This window comes from Sinocyclocheilus grahami, unplaced genomic scaffold (assembly GCF_001515645.1).
Source record: "Sinocyclocheilus grahami isolate Dianchi unplaced genomic scaffold, SAMN03320097.WGS_v1.1 scaffold113.1, whole genome shotgun sequence".
Classification (NCBI taxonomy): Eukaryota; Metazoa; Chordata; class Actinopteri; order Cypriniformes; family Cyprinidae; genus Sinocyclocheilus; species Sinocyclocheilus grahami.
In genome coordinates, this window is record NW_015505292.1 from 59950 (window position 1) to 79679 (window position 19730).

General features: G+C 37.4%; 1 protein-coding gene across 1 annotated transcript in view; it reads right to left on the minus strand.

Annotated features, from left to right (window-relative positions):
- LOC107589188 (protein-methionine sulfoxide oxidase mical2b-like) overlaps positions 1 to 19550 on the minus strand; it is a 48011-nt gene extending 28461 nt beyond the window's left edge. Inside the window, exons 1-16 of the mRNA XM_016277555.1 lie at positions 19477 to 19550; positions 12711 to 13061; positions 12162 to 12278; positions 11080 to 11181; positions 9223 to 9378; positions 7314 to 7414; positions 7148 to 7156; positions 6539 to 6654; positions 6314 to 6440; positions 6141 to 6231; positions 4980 to 5127; positions 4130 to 4329; positions 2551 to 2657; positions 2394 to 2459; positions 2175 to 2306; positions 359 to 478 (exon numbers count right to left, since the gene is read on the minus strand). Coding sequence (XP_016133041.1) covers positions 359 to 478; positions 2175 to 2306; positions 2394 to 2459; positions 2551 to 2657; positions 4130 to 4329; positions 4980 to 5127; positions 6141 to 6231; positions 6314 to 6440; positions 6539 to 6654; positions 7148 to 7156; positions 7314 to 7414; positions 9223 to 9378; positions 11080 to 11181; positions 12162 to 12278; positions 12711 to 12978 — 1860 coding nt within the window. The 5' untranslated portion in view covers positions 12979 to 13061; positions 19477 to 19550. The remainder of the gene's footprint in view (positions 1 to 358; positions 479 to 2174; positions 2307 to 2393; positions 2460 to 2550; positions 2658 to 4129; positions 4330 to 4979; positions 5128 to 6140; positions 6232 to 6313; positions 6441 to 6538; positions 6655 to 7147; positions 7157 to 7313; positions 7415 to 9222; positions 9379 to 11079; positions 11182 to 12161; positions 12279 to 12710; positions 13062 to 19476) is intronic.
- Between the last annotated feature and the right edge of the window lie 180 nt (positions 19551 to 19730).

Sequence of the window (19730 nt, forward strand, 5' to 3'; positions counted from 1 at the left end):
AAATAGTCTTTAAAAAGTGTCTAAATTCCAAATTTAAATGACTGTTCTAAAAAGAACATACCACACGAATGACATTTAACACGATTTACATAAGTAGGTCGTGTTCCTGGATCAGCATCCACTGCCGTTTCTGGAACATCAATGAACGACTGAATGTGGAAAACCCATACAGAAGGATTGACTGATAGGAATGTTATTCTAGGAAATGTCGATCTAGTGACATTGTCTACTCGTGTAAATCACGTTGCGTCGTGGATGTGCGTCACGTTAGCAGTGGACACACATAATGGAATCAATACACTGCATGAGATTGTGGGTGATGTGGAATGACGGATCTTTCACACGCTACGGAGCATACCTGCCATTTTGGTTTGGGTGGAGGGGGTGCGAGCTGGCTCTTAGGTTTGGCAAACCGTGGGTTTTCTGTCATGTCCAGAGATACGGGTTTGTCAGCAACAGAGTCAGTCTCAGATTCAGTCTCCGATTCAGACTAGTCTCGGTAACATTGCACCCGGGGAAATAGAAAGAGATAGAAAATGCAGAAAGAAACAGGACGGAAAGGAAGAGAAAATCAGAGGAAAGCTAGAAAAGCCACAGAAAAAGGAAAGTAAATGTAAGAGCAGAACAACTGAATGAAACAGCATTAAATGCTTAAAACCACAGACTGGCTTATAATCATCTCGACAGCACTGCAAAGAAAGTTCATTAGCTATTCATATTCAGTTATGGAGTATTAACACTCCATGAGTGACCTACATCCTATAAGCCTATAATTGAGCAGCCAGACCATTTAATGACCACTGCTAATCTCAAAAAGGAAAGCTTGCAGAAAAAAAAAAAAAAACAGCAGGACAACTAAAGACAAAACATTCATTTTTCTGATTATGCATACTTCCTGAAAATCTGTTCCAAACCTACATAAAATTTGTGCCAGGAACAATAGAAATGTTATTTGTTTTTGTTGACTGGTTCATGTGGTTAGTTTTATGCTAATCTTAATTTTCTAAAACTGACTAGCAAAACATTTGTCAATTTAAGGGTTACCAATTAGTCACTGTTAACACTTTACAATAAAGTTTAACTCAATAACATTATTTAATACACTACATTTGAATATACTTTATAATTATACTATTGTTCATATGTTTAATTTATTATTATAAAGGTTTATGTAATCTATAAATATACAATTGTCATTCATGTAAGCTCATAATAAATTAATATATGGTAATTTATACCTGAATTAGATAATTATATAATAAAAAAATTTATATTGAGAAATAACATTAATCTAGATTATTAAATGCTGTAAAAGAAAAGTGTACTTAATGCAATAACTATTGTTAACGAAGTCAAGCTTTTTCTGCCAACAACCCACCAAAAATAAAACCCCCCAAATTCACAGCATTAATCTTACACTTTCTTCTTTGACAAACAAAAGTCATGTTTTGAAATGCACTTGTCATGCATCCAAATCGAAATATCTGATGAAGCAGAGGATTTACTTTCGCTATTGTTCATATGTTTAATTTATTATTATAAAGGTTTATGTAATCTATAAATATACAATTGTCATTCATGTAAGCTCATAATAAATTAATATATGGTAATTTATACCTGAATTAGATAATTATATAATAAAAAAATTTATATTGAGAAATAACATTAATCTAGATTATTAAATGCTGTAAAAGAAAAGTGTACTTAATGCAATAACTATTGTTAACGAAGTCAAGCTTTTTCTGCCAACAACCCACCAAAAATAAAACCCCCCAAATTCACAGCATTAATCTTACACTTTCTTCTTTGACAAACAAAAGTCATGTTTTGAAATGCACTTGTCATGCATCCAAAAGTGTACAAAGACAGGTATTCATATGGGATTACAGGCACGTTCAGGATCTGGATTAGATCAGAGATCCCTGCTGCTCGTTCTACTGAATCCAGAGTATCAGTACCACATGAGCAGTTTACAGACTATGTTTCTGAATTAATAAAACGACCAACTACAAGACAAAAGAAGAGTCCACAAAGAGGCTCAATATACATCCTGTTATCTTTTCAGCAGCTAAAGCTTAGGGGATCGTGAGGATCATTGATGTAGTAATATCTCCTGATGGACACTGGCTGCTTTAAAAAAATAAATAAATAAGAAAAGAGAAGTGCAGCCGTACCTGTCTGCGCACACCACAGCTTGGTGCATTTTCCTCAAACCTGGCCAGCAGTTGAGTTGCCATGGAGCGCACCTTATTTTCCTTCTGTTCCTCTCTCTCACCTACAGGGGGCGCACTCTGATTGGGCATTAGCTGGGGGAAGAAACAAACCAATTAGAGGAAGCAAAGTAATAAACTGTGGATGTTTAGAAAGAAGACATATAGGGCAAGTTAACATACCTCCTCCAGATGACTGCTGGCCTTCTTCCTCTTTTTGTTGTCATTGTCTTCCAACTTTTTATCAACCTTGGGATACAGAAGTGGTAGTGTTTTACATTATTAGGTTTAGCTGTTGGCTCAGTTTATATTAGTTAAGTAAATAGGACAAAAATGCTACCTTTGGGATTCTCTTCCGAGGCAGTGCTTGATTTATCGAGCTATAAAGAGAGTTTGTGGTCTTTGATGAATGGTCTTTATTATTTGCATAAGTCTCTTTGGGTACACCTGCAAACACAACACAAAAATCTTGTTTTGTATCATACTCTGGTGTGCAAATGAACAGGAAATATAATAATTCCTTATATTACAAATTAAACGATTAAACATAAAAATGTATAATAATAATAATAATAATTAGAATATAATATATATATGAAATATATACAAATTGTATATTATAAAATGCATAACTATTTAATTTTCATATAATTAACTATTACATAAACTGTTTTCAGATTGCATGCACTAATAAAAAAAATACTGCCAGCAGCAAATATTAAATTCTACCTATTAAATTCAATTAAACACCTTGAACCATTATAAAACGCTGCAGCTTACGTGCTTTTTAAAGGTAATGTAACAATTTTATTTTTAATTTCTTTTAAGTTGGAGAATTCTCAAAATGAGAAAACTCGTGCACAGCAGATGCACAAATGCATACTGTCAGCAAAGACACAGCCTCACAATCTGTAAGTTACATCAGTATGCCAACATTTTAAAAAAATGCCTTAATCTGAGTCATGCAGCTTTTACATTGAATCATTTAGCAGACGCTTTTATCCAAAGCGATAGCATGCAGTACTATCCAGGCCAATATATGAAAAACTCTTCCTCAACATGATAGTTGCCCAATGCAACATTTAATCTATATCTGAAAACAGAGTTTTATGACAAATGTTGAATTTTTGGTGGTCCAGGGATGCACAAGCTGCTTTAACAGTCTTTAAATGGTGGCACTGGAGAGCGTCACACACTTTATTTGGAATAAACTATATTTAAGAAGAGTTTTTGGGCAGATCTTTTTTTTTTAAATCCAGACTTCATTTTAAGGCACATTAGTACATTTAGGGCTGGGCGATATGACCAAAATCTTATATCACGATATGAGTGATTTTATTTCACGGTCATGATATATATCACAATATAGTTATTTCTGCTTGAAATAAGGTCTTTCTGATATCGATTTTTTTAAATTTCATAATTCTTGTCACCAGCGTCAATATCACAAAAAACCTAATACTAGCTAGGGCTGACAATAATTCAAAATCAATCATATACTGCAATATAATTTTTTTCAAATTACGGTGATATGGTTTTTAAACATTTCCGATATTTCAATTTACATTACCAGTGTTTCCCATACATTGATTTATTTGTGGCGGAAGTCCAAAATCTCTACTGGTTGACAAAATTCTACCAGTTAATCGTGTCTACCGGTATATCGCCCACCCCTAGGTACATTTATGAGTGACGTGACATTTGGCCAAGTATGGTGACCCATACTCAGACTCGAACCCACAACCTTTGGGTTATGAGTCCGACTCTAACCATTCTCTAACCATTAGGCCACGACTTCCCCAATTTATGACATATTTGAGGCTTCAGAATTATACTACATGACTGATACAACCCAAATGAAGACTTTCAAACTTCCTTTGGGTTTTTTTATCGAGGTACTACAGTATGGAAAGCTCTACCTGTGATGGATTGAGGCGAGTTGCGGAACATCTCGTAAAATTTGGAGAGGTAGAGCACCATAATGAGCTTGTCTGGCCCCCGTTCGGCATTCATTTCCTTTCCTGTGGTGACTGGCTGGATTCCAAACTCCCTCTCTGCCACGTCAAATGCCAACTGGTTGTTTTTAGCGCAATCTGCCTCGTTCAGGGAGTCAAAATCACTGAAGGAAGAGATAAAGAGAGGAAGAAGAGACCACAAAAGTGAGATAAATAGGCAGAACAAATAAGGGAAAACAGGGGCAAGAAAGTCCATATCAGTTCTGGATGCCACTCCACTGCGCTGAGAACCTGTGTTCATGCAATCTGTATCCTTGGTGATGCATAATATTTGTCAAAAACCCTCTCACAGAATGGTGTGATGATTGGATGAGCTGGTTTATAATGAGTCACATCTTGCCAACACATTTTCTTTCACATCCAGAAGGGACGCCAAGATTTATGACAGAAAGTGTGAAAATTATGATGTAACCTCTACAGAGTCCGGGAAGAACATCACACAGCATGTTTTTCTTCCTCTTTCTTTTGGTCAAATAAATGTTTCACCTCCCTATTGGTCCCTTTTGATACATTCATCTTATTGAAGTGAACTGAACTACTTTCACTAAGCTGCAGGGGAAGCGAAGTTGAAATATCAAAGCTATTGTCCTATAGTACAAGCAAACAACTTGTTTTGATGGCTTAGAGAAGGAGGTACCGCCACGCGTTAGATCAAAGAGCCACCAAATAATGGAGCATTTGTCAAACCGTATGAGGGTGCGATCATGGAACTGAATGAAAATGATAGCCAGTTTGTGTGTTAGGTCTCGCTCACATGAGGTCCGGCTGCTGATGGTGAATGAGGGCGCACAGAGCCAGGCCACTCCTCCAGGAGGTCGTAAGGTCAGTCACATCCACCCCCCTGTAGCCCTGGGTCTGCTTCTGACACCACAGCAGCAGCCGGCTGGGATGCACCTCTGACTCTGAAATCAATACGTACAATCATTAGGAGCTTTACAGTGAAATTTGTATTGTAATCCAATATACATGTATTCACAGACAGCCAAAATGTTGACAAATAAGACAGCTCTTTATAATATCTGCCAGTGATAAACACTACAATTCAAAAATTTGGGGTCAGTAAGATTTATTTTGAAAGAAATTAATACTTTTATTCAGCAAGGACACATTAACTTGATAAAAAAAACGATAAAGACATTTATAACGTTACAAAGCAATTCTATTTAAAATAAATAGTTCTTTTAAACATTGTTCATCAAAGAATTTATTTAAATATAAAAGTTTTTTTTTATTATTATGGTCAACAAATAAATAAAGTGGTCTTGTATTACCCTAAAGGGGTGTGTATGTGTATAATCTGTGACAAATTGCTTTTGTAAGTTACTTTAGTGTCTGCTAAATAAATATATATATATTCATCTCATTACAGTGTGAGTGATAAGACTCACTAAAAGTCTACACACGCTTTTGTTGACCCTTTCGTCATGTAACATGACCCTTTTGATTGAGTAGAGAGTGTGGAAATCTTTTGTTCCTGTGAGGCCACATCCAGGTGAGCCAGTATAAAACAAATATGGATCTTGTGGCATCACTACATCATATTTTCTAATTGTAGTCAAATTAAACTGAATGAGATTTTGAGAGTTGGGTTGAGTGGAAATATGACACCAATACTATGTTGTGATTATAAAACAAGTTCAATTTTTCAATATGGAGTTTTATAAAGAGCTTTTTTGTCAAGAGTAGCATGATAAAGGGGAACATGCCAGGGGAATCATTACCAGATATTGCTTTCTTTTTCCATCAATTTTAAGTGGAAATGCAGAAATAAGACAAAATTGCAAAGCAATTGCAGGGATTGCTTGAATTTGCATTGATTCTTGTGATTGCAGTCCCTGAAAGGACTGTTTCAACAAAACAGAATCAGGCAGTCACATCTGCTGCCATCTTCATAAGACACAAATTTTGAACCTACCTCGTCTGGAGATGTTTACGGATGTGCGTGTGTGTCCACTGCGCTCCAGAGAACTCAAGCCCTGCTCGCCATTAATGTACAGATGCCGCGCCTGAGACAGGAAGTTTAGCATTTACAGGAGGAAGACAGATGCATATGGATCTATGTATAGTGATAATGTGTGTCAGTCTCACCTGATGTGGTCGTACGCAGGTGGAGTTGAGGTTGGGGTAGCGTGTGGCTGGGTCTATGGTGTACTGCTCAAAGTTTTTTGAGATGTTTTCTGCCGTCGTCTGAGGCAGCAGCCTGTAGATGCTCTCCCTATAATAAACAAACAAAGAGGACATTGGGTCATGACAAACAAATTATTAAAAAACATGACCAAATATGTTTCATTGGTTGATGGAGTGTGTTCGCACCTCTCTGACAGAAGATCAAGGGGTTCTTTGCGCTGAGCCCAACCCTTTATCATCCACGCTGTGTCAAAGGCAGCCAGAAACCCTCGAGCACATCCTGTCCCCATGGGCCAGAAAGGCTGGAGACCAATGAGACAGAGAAAAACACTGCATGTTTACAGGGCACTCTAAACAAAACGCTGTACAGTCAACAGGCATGTTGAAATAATCAGGAATTTTTAAACCTTAAGTAAACTATCTTTTCCTGTGTGTAATTTTAGACATACTGTGGGGTCAAAGTGTTCAAGATGATTAAAAATCGAGGATTACATTTTTTTAAACCACAAAATAAATGGACATTTTTGGAATGTTTAAACTTAAAAAAAGAAAGAAAAATTTAACATTTAAAATGACTAAATATTTAAGTTTTATGCCGTTTAAGAGCTGCTGTTATTAAAGCAAAAGGAGGATAGATATCCTAAAATGTATGTTAGTCTTACTAATGTTATGATAATACAATACATAATTCATTCAGAGATATATATAATAATAATTTTTTTTTTAATTCTAAATAAATTAGAAAAACTAATCAAATAAAAAATGTAACTAGATATGGCATATGATGACACCCACCTCTAGAAACTAAAAGAAAACATTGTCAAAAAAAAAAAAAAAATTACATTAAATTATATAAAAAATTAAATGCAACTAAACGGCACTACAACAAATACTACCATGCATACAAATTAATATATAAAAATCTATAAAATTACTAAATGTTACTAAAATATTTACTCACATTAATGATCACACCCTTGTTCAGCAAGCTTTGTTTCTTTGCAGTCATGACAAAGTAGTGCGTGTTGTCCTTGTAATAGACAATGTTTTCCAAATCAATGCCTGTACAAAAGATAAATGAGGTCCATTAGCATGATTGTGCGACTATTTTTGTTGCTAGTGTTTTATTAATCGCTGTGTAGAATGAATTAAGCTCCATTAAGTTTGATGAGAGCATATTCAAGATGGCATCTGTCTCAGAAGATGATTACAATCCAGTTTTGCTCACTTTAAAGGGTTAGTTCACCCAAAAATGAAAGTTATTTCATCATTTACTCACCCTCGTGTTGTTCGAAAGCTGTAAGACCTTTGTTCATCTTCGGAACACAATTTAAGATATTTTTGATGAAACATGAGGGCTCTCTGACCCTCCCATAGACAGCAAGGTAACTACCACGTTCAAGGTCCAGAAAAGTACCAAGATGATTGACAAAGTAGTCCGTGTGACATCAGTGGTTCAACTGTAAAGTTACGAAGCTACGAGAATACTTTTTTGCACACTTGTGGACGTGCTTTCACGACAGTATCATGACGCGAGCGTGTGGCGGCGCTGACCCAGATCCGGCGTAATGACGTCATCACGCCAGATCTGGGTCAGCGTCGGCGCCGCCACACGCTCGCGTCATGATACTGTCGTAACCGTGCGTCCAAAGTGACGCAGTAGAGACAAAAATGCAGAATAAAGTCATTATTTTTGTTTTCTTTGCGCATAAAAGTATTCTCGTAGATTCGTAACTTTACAGTTGAATTACTGATGTCACACTGACTACTTTGTCGATCATCTTGGTACTTTTCTGGACCTTGAACGTGGTAGTTACCTTGCTGTCTATGGGAGGGTCAGAGAGCCCTCAAATTTCATCAAAAATATCTTAAATTGTATTCCGGAGATGAACGAAGGTCTTACGGGTTTGGAACAACACGAAAGTGAGTAATTAATGACAGAATTTTCATTTTTGGGTGAACTAACCCTTTAAGGAGTGGAACCATTACACACTGATGGTAATAATGTGTTAGGATTTGTAATTTTTTTATATAATTTGTATTTTAAAAACATTAAATATGATGACATGTTCCTTAAAGAATGCAGCCAGATTTTGTGTCCGTAATGCAGGAGCTTCACCACACCTGTCTCCTCCTTGAGCTCCAAGAAGAACTTCTGATTGAAGATGAAGGCCACTCCGCTGATCTCCTCCACTTTGGCCTCAGCTGTCGTGTTGCGATTGACAAAGTTTGCAGTGATGGCAATTGCTAGTTTCCCTCTAAACTCCTTTCTCTTGAAGCCTAGAGCAGAGAGCAATATAATGCTTTGCATTCATGGTTTTCATTTAGTGTTGATTGCTAACAGAAGCATCACTATTCTTATTGCTCACATTTAGCGGGTTTTTTTTTTGGAGTGTGCTATTACTGTTATATCTGATCCAGCTTTGTTGTCATTTTTGTTTTCTTTGCGCATAAAAGTATTCTCGTAGATTCGTAACTTTACAGTTGAATTACTGATGTCACACTGACTACTTTGTCGATCATCTTGGTACTTTTCTGGACCTTGAACGTGGTAGTTACCTTGCTGTCTATGGGAGGGTCAGAGAGCCCTCAAATTTCATCAAAAATATCTTAAATTGTATTCCGGAGATGAACGAAGGTCTTACGGGTTTGGAACAACACGAAAGTGAGTAATTAATGACAGAATTTTCATTTTTGGGTGAACTAACCCTTTAAGGAGTGGAACCATTACACACTGATGGGGGACACTAATGTGTTAGGATTTGTAATTTTTTTATATAATTTGTATTTTAAAAACATTAAATATGATGACATGTTCCTTAAAGAATGCAGCCAGATTTTGTGTCCGTAATGCAGGAGCTTCACCACACCCGTCTCCTCCTTGAGCTCCAAGAAGAACTTCTGATTGAAGATGAAGGCCACTCCGCTGATCTCCTCCACTTTGGCCTCAGCTGTCGTGTTGCGATTGACAAAGTTTGCAGTGATGGCAATTGCTAGTTTCCCTCTAAACTCCTTTCTCTTGAAGCCTAGAGCAGAGAGCAATATAATGCTTTGCATTCATGGTTTTCATTTAGTGTTGATTGCTAACAGAAGCATCACTATTCTTATTGCTCACATTTAGCGGGTTTTTTTTTTGGAGTGTGCTATTACTGTTATATCTGATCCAGCTTTGTTGTCGCATGGCAAACTATAAAACATGTAATAAAACATGTAACTTGTTGACAACTGCACAGCAACAAGAATTCAGAACATATGGCAGCATCTGTACAAATGTAGTTTTAAACAAAAATTGAGAGCAGACCATGAATATTATTTCCCAAAATTTTAGATATTAACCTTGAATCAAAAAAAAAAAAAAAAAAGATTTTTTTTTAGTGACAAGTAAGATGCAAGGTGCTTTAAAACAGTCAATATATATATTTTTAAATCAATAGATAAAGTAATTGCTAAGGCAGCGTATATTTGCAAAAATAAAAGTGCAAGACCTTTCAGGTCACACTGACCTGTGCAAAACAAAAGCGTTTGCACAACAACAAATTACACAATACAGTCTTTGCACCTTTCTGTGTGATAAAAGAAACATAATATATTTACTTTTCATGTTAGCACTTATACACCAAGTGTTTGTTTACCACCACTATCAAGCCTGGGTGTAATTTAGCACAGCATGGTTCAAAGGTTTCTTGTTCTAACTTGGAGAGCCGATTAAAGTCTGATCTAGGATCTGTTCTTCTGCTCAATGTCTGTGAGCTTCCTAACTGTGTCAGCAGGAAGCAATGAAAGGAGTCCCGCTCCACCCCTCCTGTAGAGAGTTAAAACGTCCTGTCAAACACAAAGAACTGACCCGTTTTCTCAAGGAATGAATGTAGGACGGACAGTTTTTGGACATTGGAGTCACTGGGGCAATTTTCTTGACTGAGTGAGCATGTTAAAGCCTTTTAGCAGGTTTATTATGCTTGAGAGAGCCAAATCTCATAAGATAAAAAGATTCCAGCCGGAAGGCGCTAAATGTGTGCCATTCACAGACAATTGCAGTGTGTATTTCTTTTCTTCTAATAAATACTCGAATACTCAATTAGTAATTATCTATATTATAATATATATATATATATATATATATATAAAATTGTTGCTATTATTGTCATCATCACAAAAAGAAATACTCGATGAATACTCAAAATAAAATTTGAGATATATAATAGTTAATATATAATTTCTATATTACTACTTATATTACTAATAACATTTGTGACATGTTAAAAAAAGCAAATAATAGTAATATAGCTATATAATTAAATATATACAAATAAATAATGATATTCATATAATGATATGATATACATGATATATGAAATCTAGCACATTCCCTGGGAATAAAAGCCTTGACATTGGACATCATTTGCAAATATATGCTGCCTCAGCCATCACTACATCTAGTGATTTAAAAAGAAAAAACATTGACTGTTACCATCATGTTCTGCCAGCTGAGTACCAGGAATATTTCAGGCAAGATTAATATTGAGTCCTTAGAGGAAGTAAAATTTTTTACAAGGAGAATATGATTGTTTAGAAGATATGATCATTTCATTACCAACAGAATTCCTTCATTTACAAGAGGATAAAGTTAAGACAAACACTTCTATTTCAAACCCAAGCCATTTAGAAACTACGTATGGTGAAATGGGAAATGTTATTTGTAGTTTTATATAAACGAAATATGTGCTTACCATCAAGAGTGCTTCTCCTTCCATCTGCTCCAATTATCACATCAAACTCATAGTCTGAGATTTGGTGATCGGCCGGCCGGACCTCTGCCCTCCATCCAGGCCCTGGAATGCAGACACCTGGTCAGAGAGACTCAAAGGAAAACAAAATAATTTGGTCTTTCTTTTGTTTACCACAGTTTTAAAAGTACAGCCAGCTGAGTGTGTGAAGCCACCAGGGAAAAAAGCTTACTTGTATCGGGAAACACAACCTTCATGTTCCATCAATGTATGAAGCCTGTATAATTTGACATAAGGCTAATGATGCTCTTTTGACCAGCAATGCATAGCATGAGAGGCGCTATAGACCCCAATGACCCCTGACTTTATATATAGTACAGAACTGAGGGTTTATCATTTGCACAATGCAGACTGGTGAGTGCCATTGACGTGGAGGAATGACACAAACCTTCTCAGTATCAGCTGTGTATGTGCGTCAAGGATACATAGTGGGAAGGTGTCCATTTTCATGATCTGGTTTAGCCCTGCTTTTGCTTCCGTAAATCCATTAGGATCTTGAAGTAGGAAGTTACAACAGTCCCTTGGTAAATTGACATTCAAGCAGTGTTAGGCCCATTGTGGGTGTCAAAATTACATAGACACTTTTAAAGAGAAAATGATGAGCATTCCCTAACTAACTTTGTTAACTAGTCAAATAGGCTGCAAGAAATATAGCCCAGAGTGTAAACAATAGAAATTTGATAAAGCTTCTTTCTGTCTGTGATCTCATTCCTAAACACACTGTCCTGGGTGTGTGTGTGTGAGAGGATATGCGTGTAGGGAGACTGGCGTGTGTAAATCCGCCAAGAAATGACATAAGATGAAAGGTAATGATTACCCAACCCTTTCCAGACCACATGAGGTGTAAAAAAAAAAAACAAGTGACGGGCTGTCTTGGACATATTTATAGTTAGTTTATGGCTGTGTGGGATTACATCAGGCATCTCAGGTCTGTCAGGGTGCTTCATGGACAGTAAACGAGAGCTAAGAGACACTGTGTTCAATGTAGTCTTCAAAGCTAGATGTCATGATGATTGGCCAATTACCATCAGTGCCTTGGCCCTCAGGCGGCTCGAGAAGCTTGACAAACTCCACGTTGACGTGCACCTCAACCCCAACAATGAGAGCAATCTTTAACAGCATGAGTTGCAGCTGACGAATACCTGAAAATATAAGAATGTCAACATCAGTTACACTAGGAAGGAAACACAGTTATACCACTGGTGTTGGACACAAGGCCGTTATTGTTGATATAGTATTTGTGAGGTTGAATCAAATGTGATGATTACAAAAAAAACTGGGTTCTGTTAAATTATAAATAAAATAAAAATAATAATTTAAATAAATACAAAATAAAATAAAAAAAAAGCACAAGAAAAAAAACTAATCAAAACAAAGCACAGAATAAAAAATAAAAAAAACACAGAACAAAACAAAAGCACAGATATAACAATAAAATAAATATAAAAAAAAGAACAAAGCAAAAATAAAATCACAAATAAAGGCGCAAAATTTTTAAATAAAAAAATTATTTAAAGATTTTTTGCTTCCTCTAAGAAGTGTGAGATTTTAATTACATCTAGAGCTCTACAGACTTACTCTGGTGTCCATGCAGGCTTTGCCCTTACTGTACTCCTTGTGGCTGGCTCTCTTGTCCAGTTTCCCCCAGAGGCCTTTGGCCTTCCAGAAGGTGACGGCAGCTTTAAGGCTGCTGTAGAAGCCTCTGTGGTCAGAGAGGTTCAGCTCCAGCTGCCTGCAGAGGATGCTGAAGGCCTGCAGGGTGCCTTTACAGGTAGTGGCCTGCACGAAGTTCTCAAACAGCTGGCCGGCCTGAGACGTACGCTCGTCCTCCGTCTCCCCCATCCTTCAACTTTTAACTCACGCCTTCCCTCTGTTGACAAGGGATTCAGTCAGGGGTTGATTGGTGCAGGCATTCCTTTTCAAGACTGGAGAAAGAAAAGGAAGAGAGGGCTTGATTTGTTTCTACATGGGGACCAAAGTGCCATAAATTTCATGATCTGCAATCATCCATTAGTATGTGGGAAAAAAAACATCCTATATATGGGTATACAGTGCAGTGAAATTACTAAAAATGGTAGGCAGTTCACATCGCCTACATTCATTTACTGCTTTAGGGCTCTGATTGCAGCCTTTCAATGCTGTTTGTATATAAAGGTCAATTATATCAATGAAACTGCACTGTCCTTATAAGAATTAGGGATATATATACACAACTACATAATTTCATAAAAAAGCAGGGCTTTTAAAACTAGGAATAAACTCAGAAAAATTAAGTGATTTAAAAAAAAATTACATTCAACAAATAATTTGGTATAATGCATAATACTAAATAATAAAATGTGAAAAGATACAATCCAGCAAAAGTAAAAAGGTAAATAAATAATAAAATACATAAAAGTATAAAAATAAACCAACAAACAATTTCCTGATCATTTTTACAATTTGCTTTGACAATGACAATATAAAAGCCAATTGTAAACCGTTAATGTTGTCGTTTTTAAAATATATATATTTGAGAAATGTGGTGTTCCATGCAAGGGGAATATCATATTTGGAATTTTGGAAGGAAGGAAGGAATAGTCAATAGCTGGACAACTAGTCAACCGTCCAAACTAATACCTAATAACAATGTATACACACGTCAATCTTTGGCTATCTGGACAGACAATGCCTTGGAAAAAAGGCATCTGTCCTGAAGAACTGCTGGTAAATCAAATGAAAATGCTCTAGATTTTCAGCTGAGTGACACAAAAACACTTGGCATGTGTTGTAAAATAGGCCAGAAGAGGCGCGTGCTTGATAGGATTAATGCATGCAGAGCAAACGGGACAGAACAAAGGAATGTTTAATGAGAATCAGGACACCAAGATTGGCCCAGTTGTAGACAACCTAGTGCTGGGTGGTATACCGGTTCATAACGAATACCGGTGTTTATTTTTGTTATGATATTAATTTTTAAAATACCGCAATACTGGTGTATGTCGCTTAAACGTTCGGAATGCGACACTGTTTGAAAGGGGTCCCTTTTCACTGTTGCACTGTGGTGAGGGAACAGCTGTATGTGTTACTAAGCGTGAAAGTTCCGAAACTGAAGCTGTAGAACTAATAGAACGTGATGACATCCACATTGACCGCCACAAATATCCACCGCCCCCTGCCATCAGCTTCCGCATCTCTCACACACGAGCACGACTTTAGAACTAGATTTAGCAACTTTCAGACCCTTTAAGCTGCTTTTTTTCCATAGAATATTCATACTGACAAACCTAGCGACTTTTTTTTGATAAACCTTAGCTATGGTTCAGTTGGAAGATTTTGCCAGTTCTGTTCCGTGAACGCGAGGTCTGACTTTCCCGGAGAAGTGTCACCTCTCTCAGCGTCTGTTCTGTGCAGTGAGCGGCAGAGAAGCAGCGCATTCAGTTGGCCGCACCGCAGCAGACTCGTCAATAAATGAGTACAAAACAGCATTTCCTAGCACCTGTCGCTTACTGATTGTTTGGAATTATAAATATCCGTTAATATCACATTCACTTTTTTGTTTGTCGTTTTTTTTTTTGTTTGTTACTCAGATGCAGGCAGTGCGCTGCATGAGACAAAGTAATATAGCCAAAGCAACCGCATAGCCGCTCTTTAGTGCCGATGCATTTTGATTTTATGAGACGATGCCGCGATTATAAATGAGAGTGACTCCTGGTTAACATGTATTAAAAGGGGTCGTGTTTAGTCACTATTTAGTGTGGTATTTTTTGACAATATTCACTCATCATGACAGTAAAATCAGGCATTCTAAGTCAATATACTGCAGTATTTCCCCTCTCAATCAGTAGAAAATATGATTAACACCCGGTTATGCATGTACCGTGAAATCGGTATAATTTTGAAAAATACCGTGACATAAATTTTTGGTCATACCGCCCAGCACTAAGACAACCTGTGAGACAGAAAATATTTGAGCTGCCAACACATTCTGCAAAATGTATCCACAGAAGAGTGTAAATAATAGCATCATGCATTTCTCAATGTGTCCTTCAGGTAAATGGACTGGGGAAATCAATCCTTTTACAGTTTCGAACGAAGAGTTGATTTGGGAGTGAAACCAGAACGCACTGATATGTGAATGATTTGAATGCGTGTTGTCGGAAGTCATCTGAATGAGTGAGCAGACTTGTCGAAAGCTTGAGCCCAATAGCAGTCCTGCATCTTTCTCTCCATTAACACTTCTGAGGGTCACTTGAGTCTCACCGACCTAATCAAATCTGGCAGCTGGCAAGACCTTCTCATTTATCTGCATGGCGGCATTTGCGGCTCTCTCCTGATTCATTTGTGCGGCCACGTCCACAGTTTGTACCATTATTATCACTGGTCCTCTACCATCCACTCTCAAAAACACACACAAAAATATAGCATAACCCAAATTCCTTGTTTCTGAATTCTCCAAGGACCAATGAAAGCAATGCGTTTTTAGGTCACCAATGGTCAGTGCAGCCAATGCAGTGTGGGAAAGTTCCCATTGCTAAATTTAACCATGCTGAAAATGCAGTAGGGGATATTTCTTGAAGACGTGCCAGGAAAGTTGTCCTGGCAGAAAATCATAATTGTGAGTGAGAAAAACAGCAAGCCAGGCCTCATTTAGAAGCTACAAATCATATTATGTTTCTAGGAACACCCTCTCGACAGATGGCACAACTGCAAGCAAGGGAATTTAAATTAACACCCTTTGCCATTGCTTTCAAAGATATTTTTCAACAGGATCATGCACATTTGCCCATCCTGTCTATCATTAATGGTCATTGAAAACTACACTCTAAAAAATGCTGGGTTGTTTCAACCCAATGTTGGGTCAAATATGGACTAACCCAGGTTCAACCGTATACCAGTGGTTATAACAGAAAGTGGCACCACTTCAAACTGGAATTCCTAAGAGCCAACATTCCTACAACACTAAGATTAATCATGTGACCTACAGGAGCACACAAACGGGAAGTTGATCTTCTCTACTATGCTCACCAAGGCTGCATTTATTTGATAAAAACACAATAAAAACAGTAGTCTTGTAAAATATTACTACAATTCAAAAGACCTTTTCTATTTGACTAGATTTTAAAATGTAAATATATTCCTTTGATGGCAAAGCTGAATTTTCAGCATCATTACTCCAGTTTTCAGTGTCACATGATCCTTTAGAAACCAGCAACTGATTGAGCAACTTTACATCTCACAATTCCAGCTTTGTTTCTTGTAACGGCAAATTCATTTCTCGGAATTGCACATTTTGACTTGTGATAAATCCCTCAATAGGACTTTTTATGACTTTATATTTCTTTTAAAATTTTCTGCAACAATTAATGCCCGCTCACACCAAGGAAGATAATAACTACAACGGTAACTATAAAGTTTTTAAAATCCTTCTAGATCTATTGGAATAGGAAAGTCTACACCTCAACTACAATGATAACGACACAGAGGAACAATATTGTTGGAATCCCTTTCAAAATTATTTTTTTCAGCTGATGAATGATTAAAAACACTGACAGCCAATTAGAATCTATCCTGCTTTAAAGATGACAAAACTGCAGCATGTGCTTAGAATAAACAGAACGGTTATCGTTCATGATGTGAATGGGCTTTTACTCATTTTATTTTTCACTCTGAGGCGGACATGGGCATCCATATAACATGGAGAAACATTCTGGTGGCACCTGCTCAGAATAGACAGGTCTCAAGTTTCAAGTTCTACCATGGTGAGATTCTATAGCCATGCAGCAATGTACTGCAGGTTCAAAGCCTCGACAGTAGGCTAATGAAGTCCTGGGGTACATAATCCTACTTTTAAAACAGAATCATCTTTCCATAAATAAAGTTTTTTGCCCTCTTCTTCTGAGATTCCGTCAGATACTGTACCCTGCAGACATCAAGATTTCAGACAGCATCTTTAACTGATCCCATTGCGTGGATGATATGATCTAGAGGTCGACCGATTGATCGATCGGCCGGCCGATTTTTGGCATTTTTTAATTAATCGTCATCGGCCGATTGTGCTGCAAATTAAGCTGATTTATAGGCAGGCGCACCGGCGGGCAGCTAAGCGCTGTTGTGGAACTCCCTCTGAGACTGCGTGAGACGGAGCAGCTCACACTCTACAGCGGCGGCTTGTTCACGCACAGCTTCAGCTAATGGCAGGGCAAAACAGACCCTTTCGAAAGTGGAATTACGTTTTACCCAACTAGAATTGATGCCGAAAAGTTATCATATTCATAAGTGCAACAAGTCATTTGCATGTGAAAGTAGAAACCCGTTCAATTCAGACAAAACTTCTGGGCTGATTATAACGTGCACGTTAACTTTCCTCATGAAATGTTGTCTGTGGGTCTACGATGTCATCGCTCGTGGCCAGTGCACTCTTAAGCAGTTATGAGCAGCAGGCTGTGTAATATGTGTGAAATCTTTTATTTTTGTTATCACTATGGCCATTTGACTTATAGCAGTGTCCAGTGTTTCCTATACATCGAGTTATTTGTGACGGCTCGTCACAATATCAAAACTGACCGCCACAAATAGATTTTCCAAAAGGCTTATACTTCGTTGAATAAATTGAGCGCTTCACGTTTCAAAATTAAAATGCAGCACTGGTGTTTTTATATGAATACATCTTTGAAAAGAACCGACTGTCTTCAGAAAAGCTTCGATGTCATTTTCATTTTGTCTTTTCCTGTAATGCCTAATAAAGTAGCGTTTGTGAGCGCAGTGCTTATTTGATTACAGCCGTTACCGGGGAAACCGCTATATCTCCAGCTCCCAAAGTTAATTAATTAAAATTAATTAATTTGCAGTCTGTGGGAAACACTGGTGTCTGTCAGCAAACATAAACAAAAAGCATGCTTCAGAACTGTTTTGAGCCATGTATTATTACTCTAAATTGGGCTGCTACTACTACTAATATTACTACTATCTTGTACCCTGCAATAATAATTTGCTCAAACTCACTTTTATGAGATAAATGAAAAAAAAAGAAAAAGAAAAAGAAAATCGGCCAAATCTATCGACCAAAAAATAATCGGCATCATATATTGGCCATCGGCTGCCCTGATTTCTAAATATCGACATCGGCCAGTGAAAAACCCATTTCGATCGACCTCTAATATGATCCTTACGATAACAAACCCACAACTTTCCACTTCCTCTAACCTACTGGGAACATAGGAAGGATTATAAAGGAAACATCAAGGAGGAAGTCAAAGACTTTAAACGTGAAGCCGCTCCAGACAAGCAGGTCAAATGTCAACACAAAACACCCAAACGGTTTCAACTCAAAGTTTTACTCTGAATTAAAGTCTTTCCGCTACACCACAACAGGACGACCAACTGTAAACCATGTATTCACTAGAATGAATGGATTTAGGCCAACTCTGGTCTCACACACTGCCATTTTACAAATGGAAAACTCTTAGTAACCTTTACAACAACATGCAAAACTACATATCTGTAGTTAATTAAAATAACGGAGCCAGTCAACTGGGTATTAATATAAACGGTTCAACACTTTTAGTATCAATCCTCTCAAGACATCAAATGTCACCATAAAGCAACTCTATAAATACAGGTGTCCAGATGCTCTTCTCAGCTGGGTTGTGAAAAACTACAAACCACTTTTTGTTACAATTGAAACTTTATTCCTCATTACCGTAACTTTCTCACGATTACAACTTTGACAATTACAACTTTATTTCTCACAACTGACTATCATAAATATAACTTTCTCTCTCCATTGCAGTTTTTTTAAACAACTGCTTTATTTCACACAACAGAACACAAACCTGCCATTATCTATTTGTTTATTAAAGACTTACCTGTGTAATATTTGCTCTTTCATTACTGTAACATATCGAACATTTATTTGTTTTAATATTACACTGTTATCTTCATCTGAATGGCAACAGTGTATTCTGTCAACGCGGCGCGTGCCAGCAGCTCGCGCACTGAGTCTAACTTTTTCTCGCTCTCTCTCTCTCTCTCTCTCTCTCTCACACACACACACACACACACACACACACACACACACACACACACACACACACACACACACACACACACTAGTTGCATCTGATCTTTTACTGCCCTGTACCCGCTATCCTACAGACGCCTCGTGTTCCAGGCACCTGGTTTAACATGCAATCCAATTTTACCAAACTCCCAGAAAATAGACCATCAAAAGCATATCTTCACGCCAAACCTATTTTTTCATTCTTTTTTAATACTATCCTCTTTATATAAACAATATGCTACTGTAGTAGGCTAGCGTTTAAGTCTTGATAAATATGATAAGCGTGCATTTAGTCTTACCTACAACTGAGGAATGGCTCTGCTGGCACAAGCAGCTCAGTTTAATCGCACACATGCTGGCAGGTGCTTCATTAGGATAGGCAGCGAATGAGTGGTGAACGAGACGTACTCTGCCGCCATCTACTGGATTATTCAAGTATGTGCACACACTTCATGCACATTGAAAGAAGCCCAAAGTGCAATGAGACGTGATCATGAGTCAATATGGAACAAAAACAGACTAATTCATGTTGAAACAAGGAGCCGTAAAAATC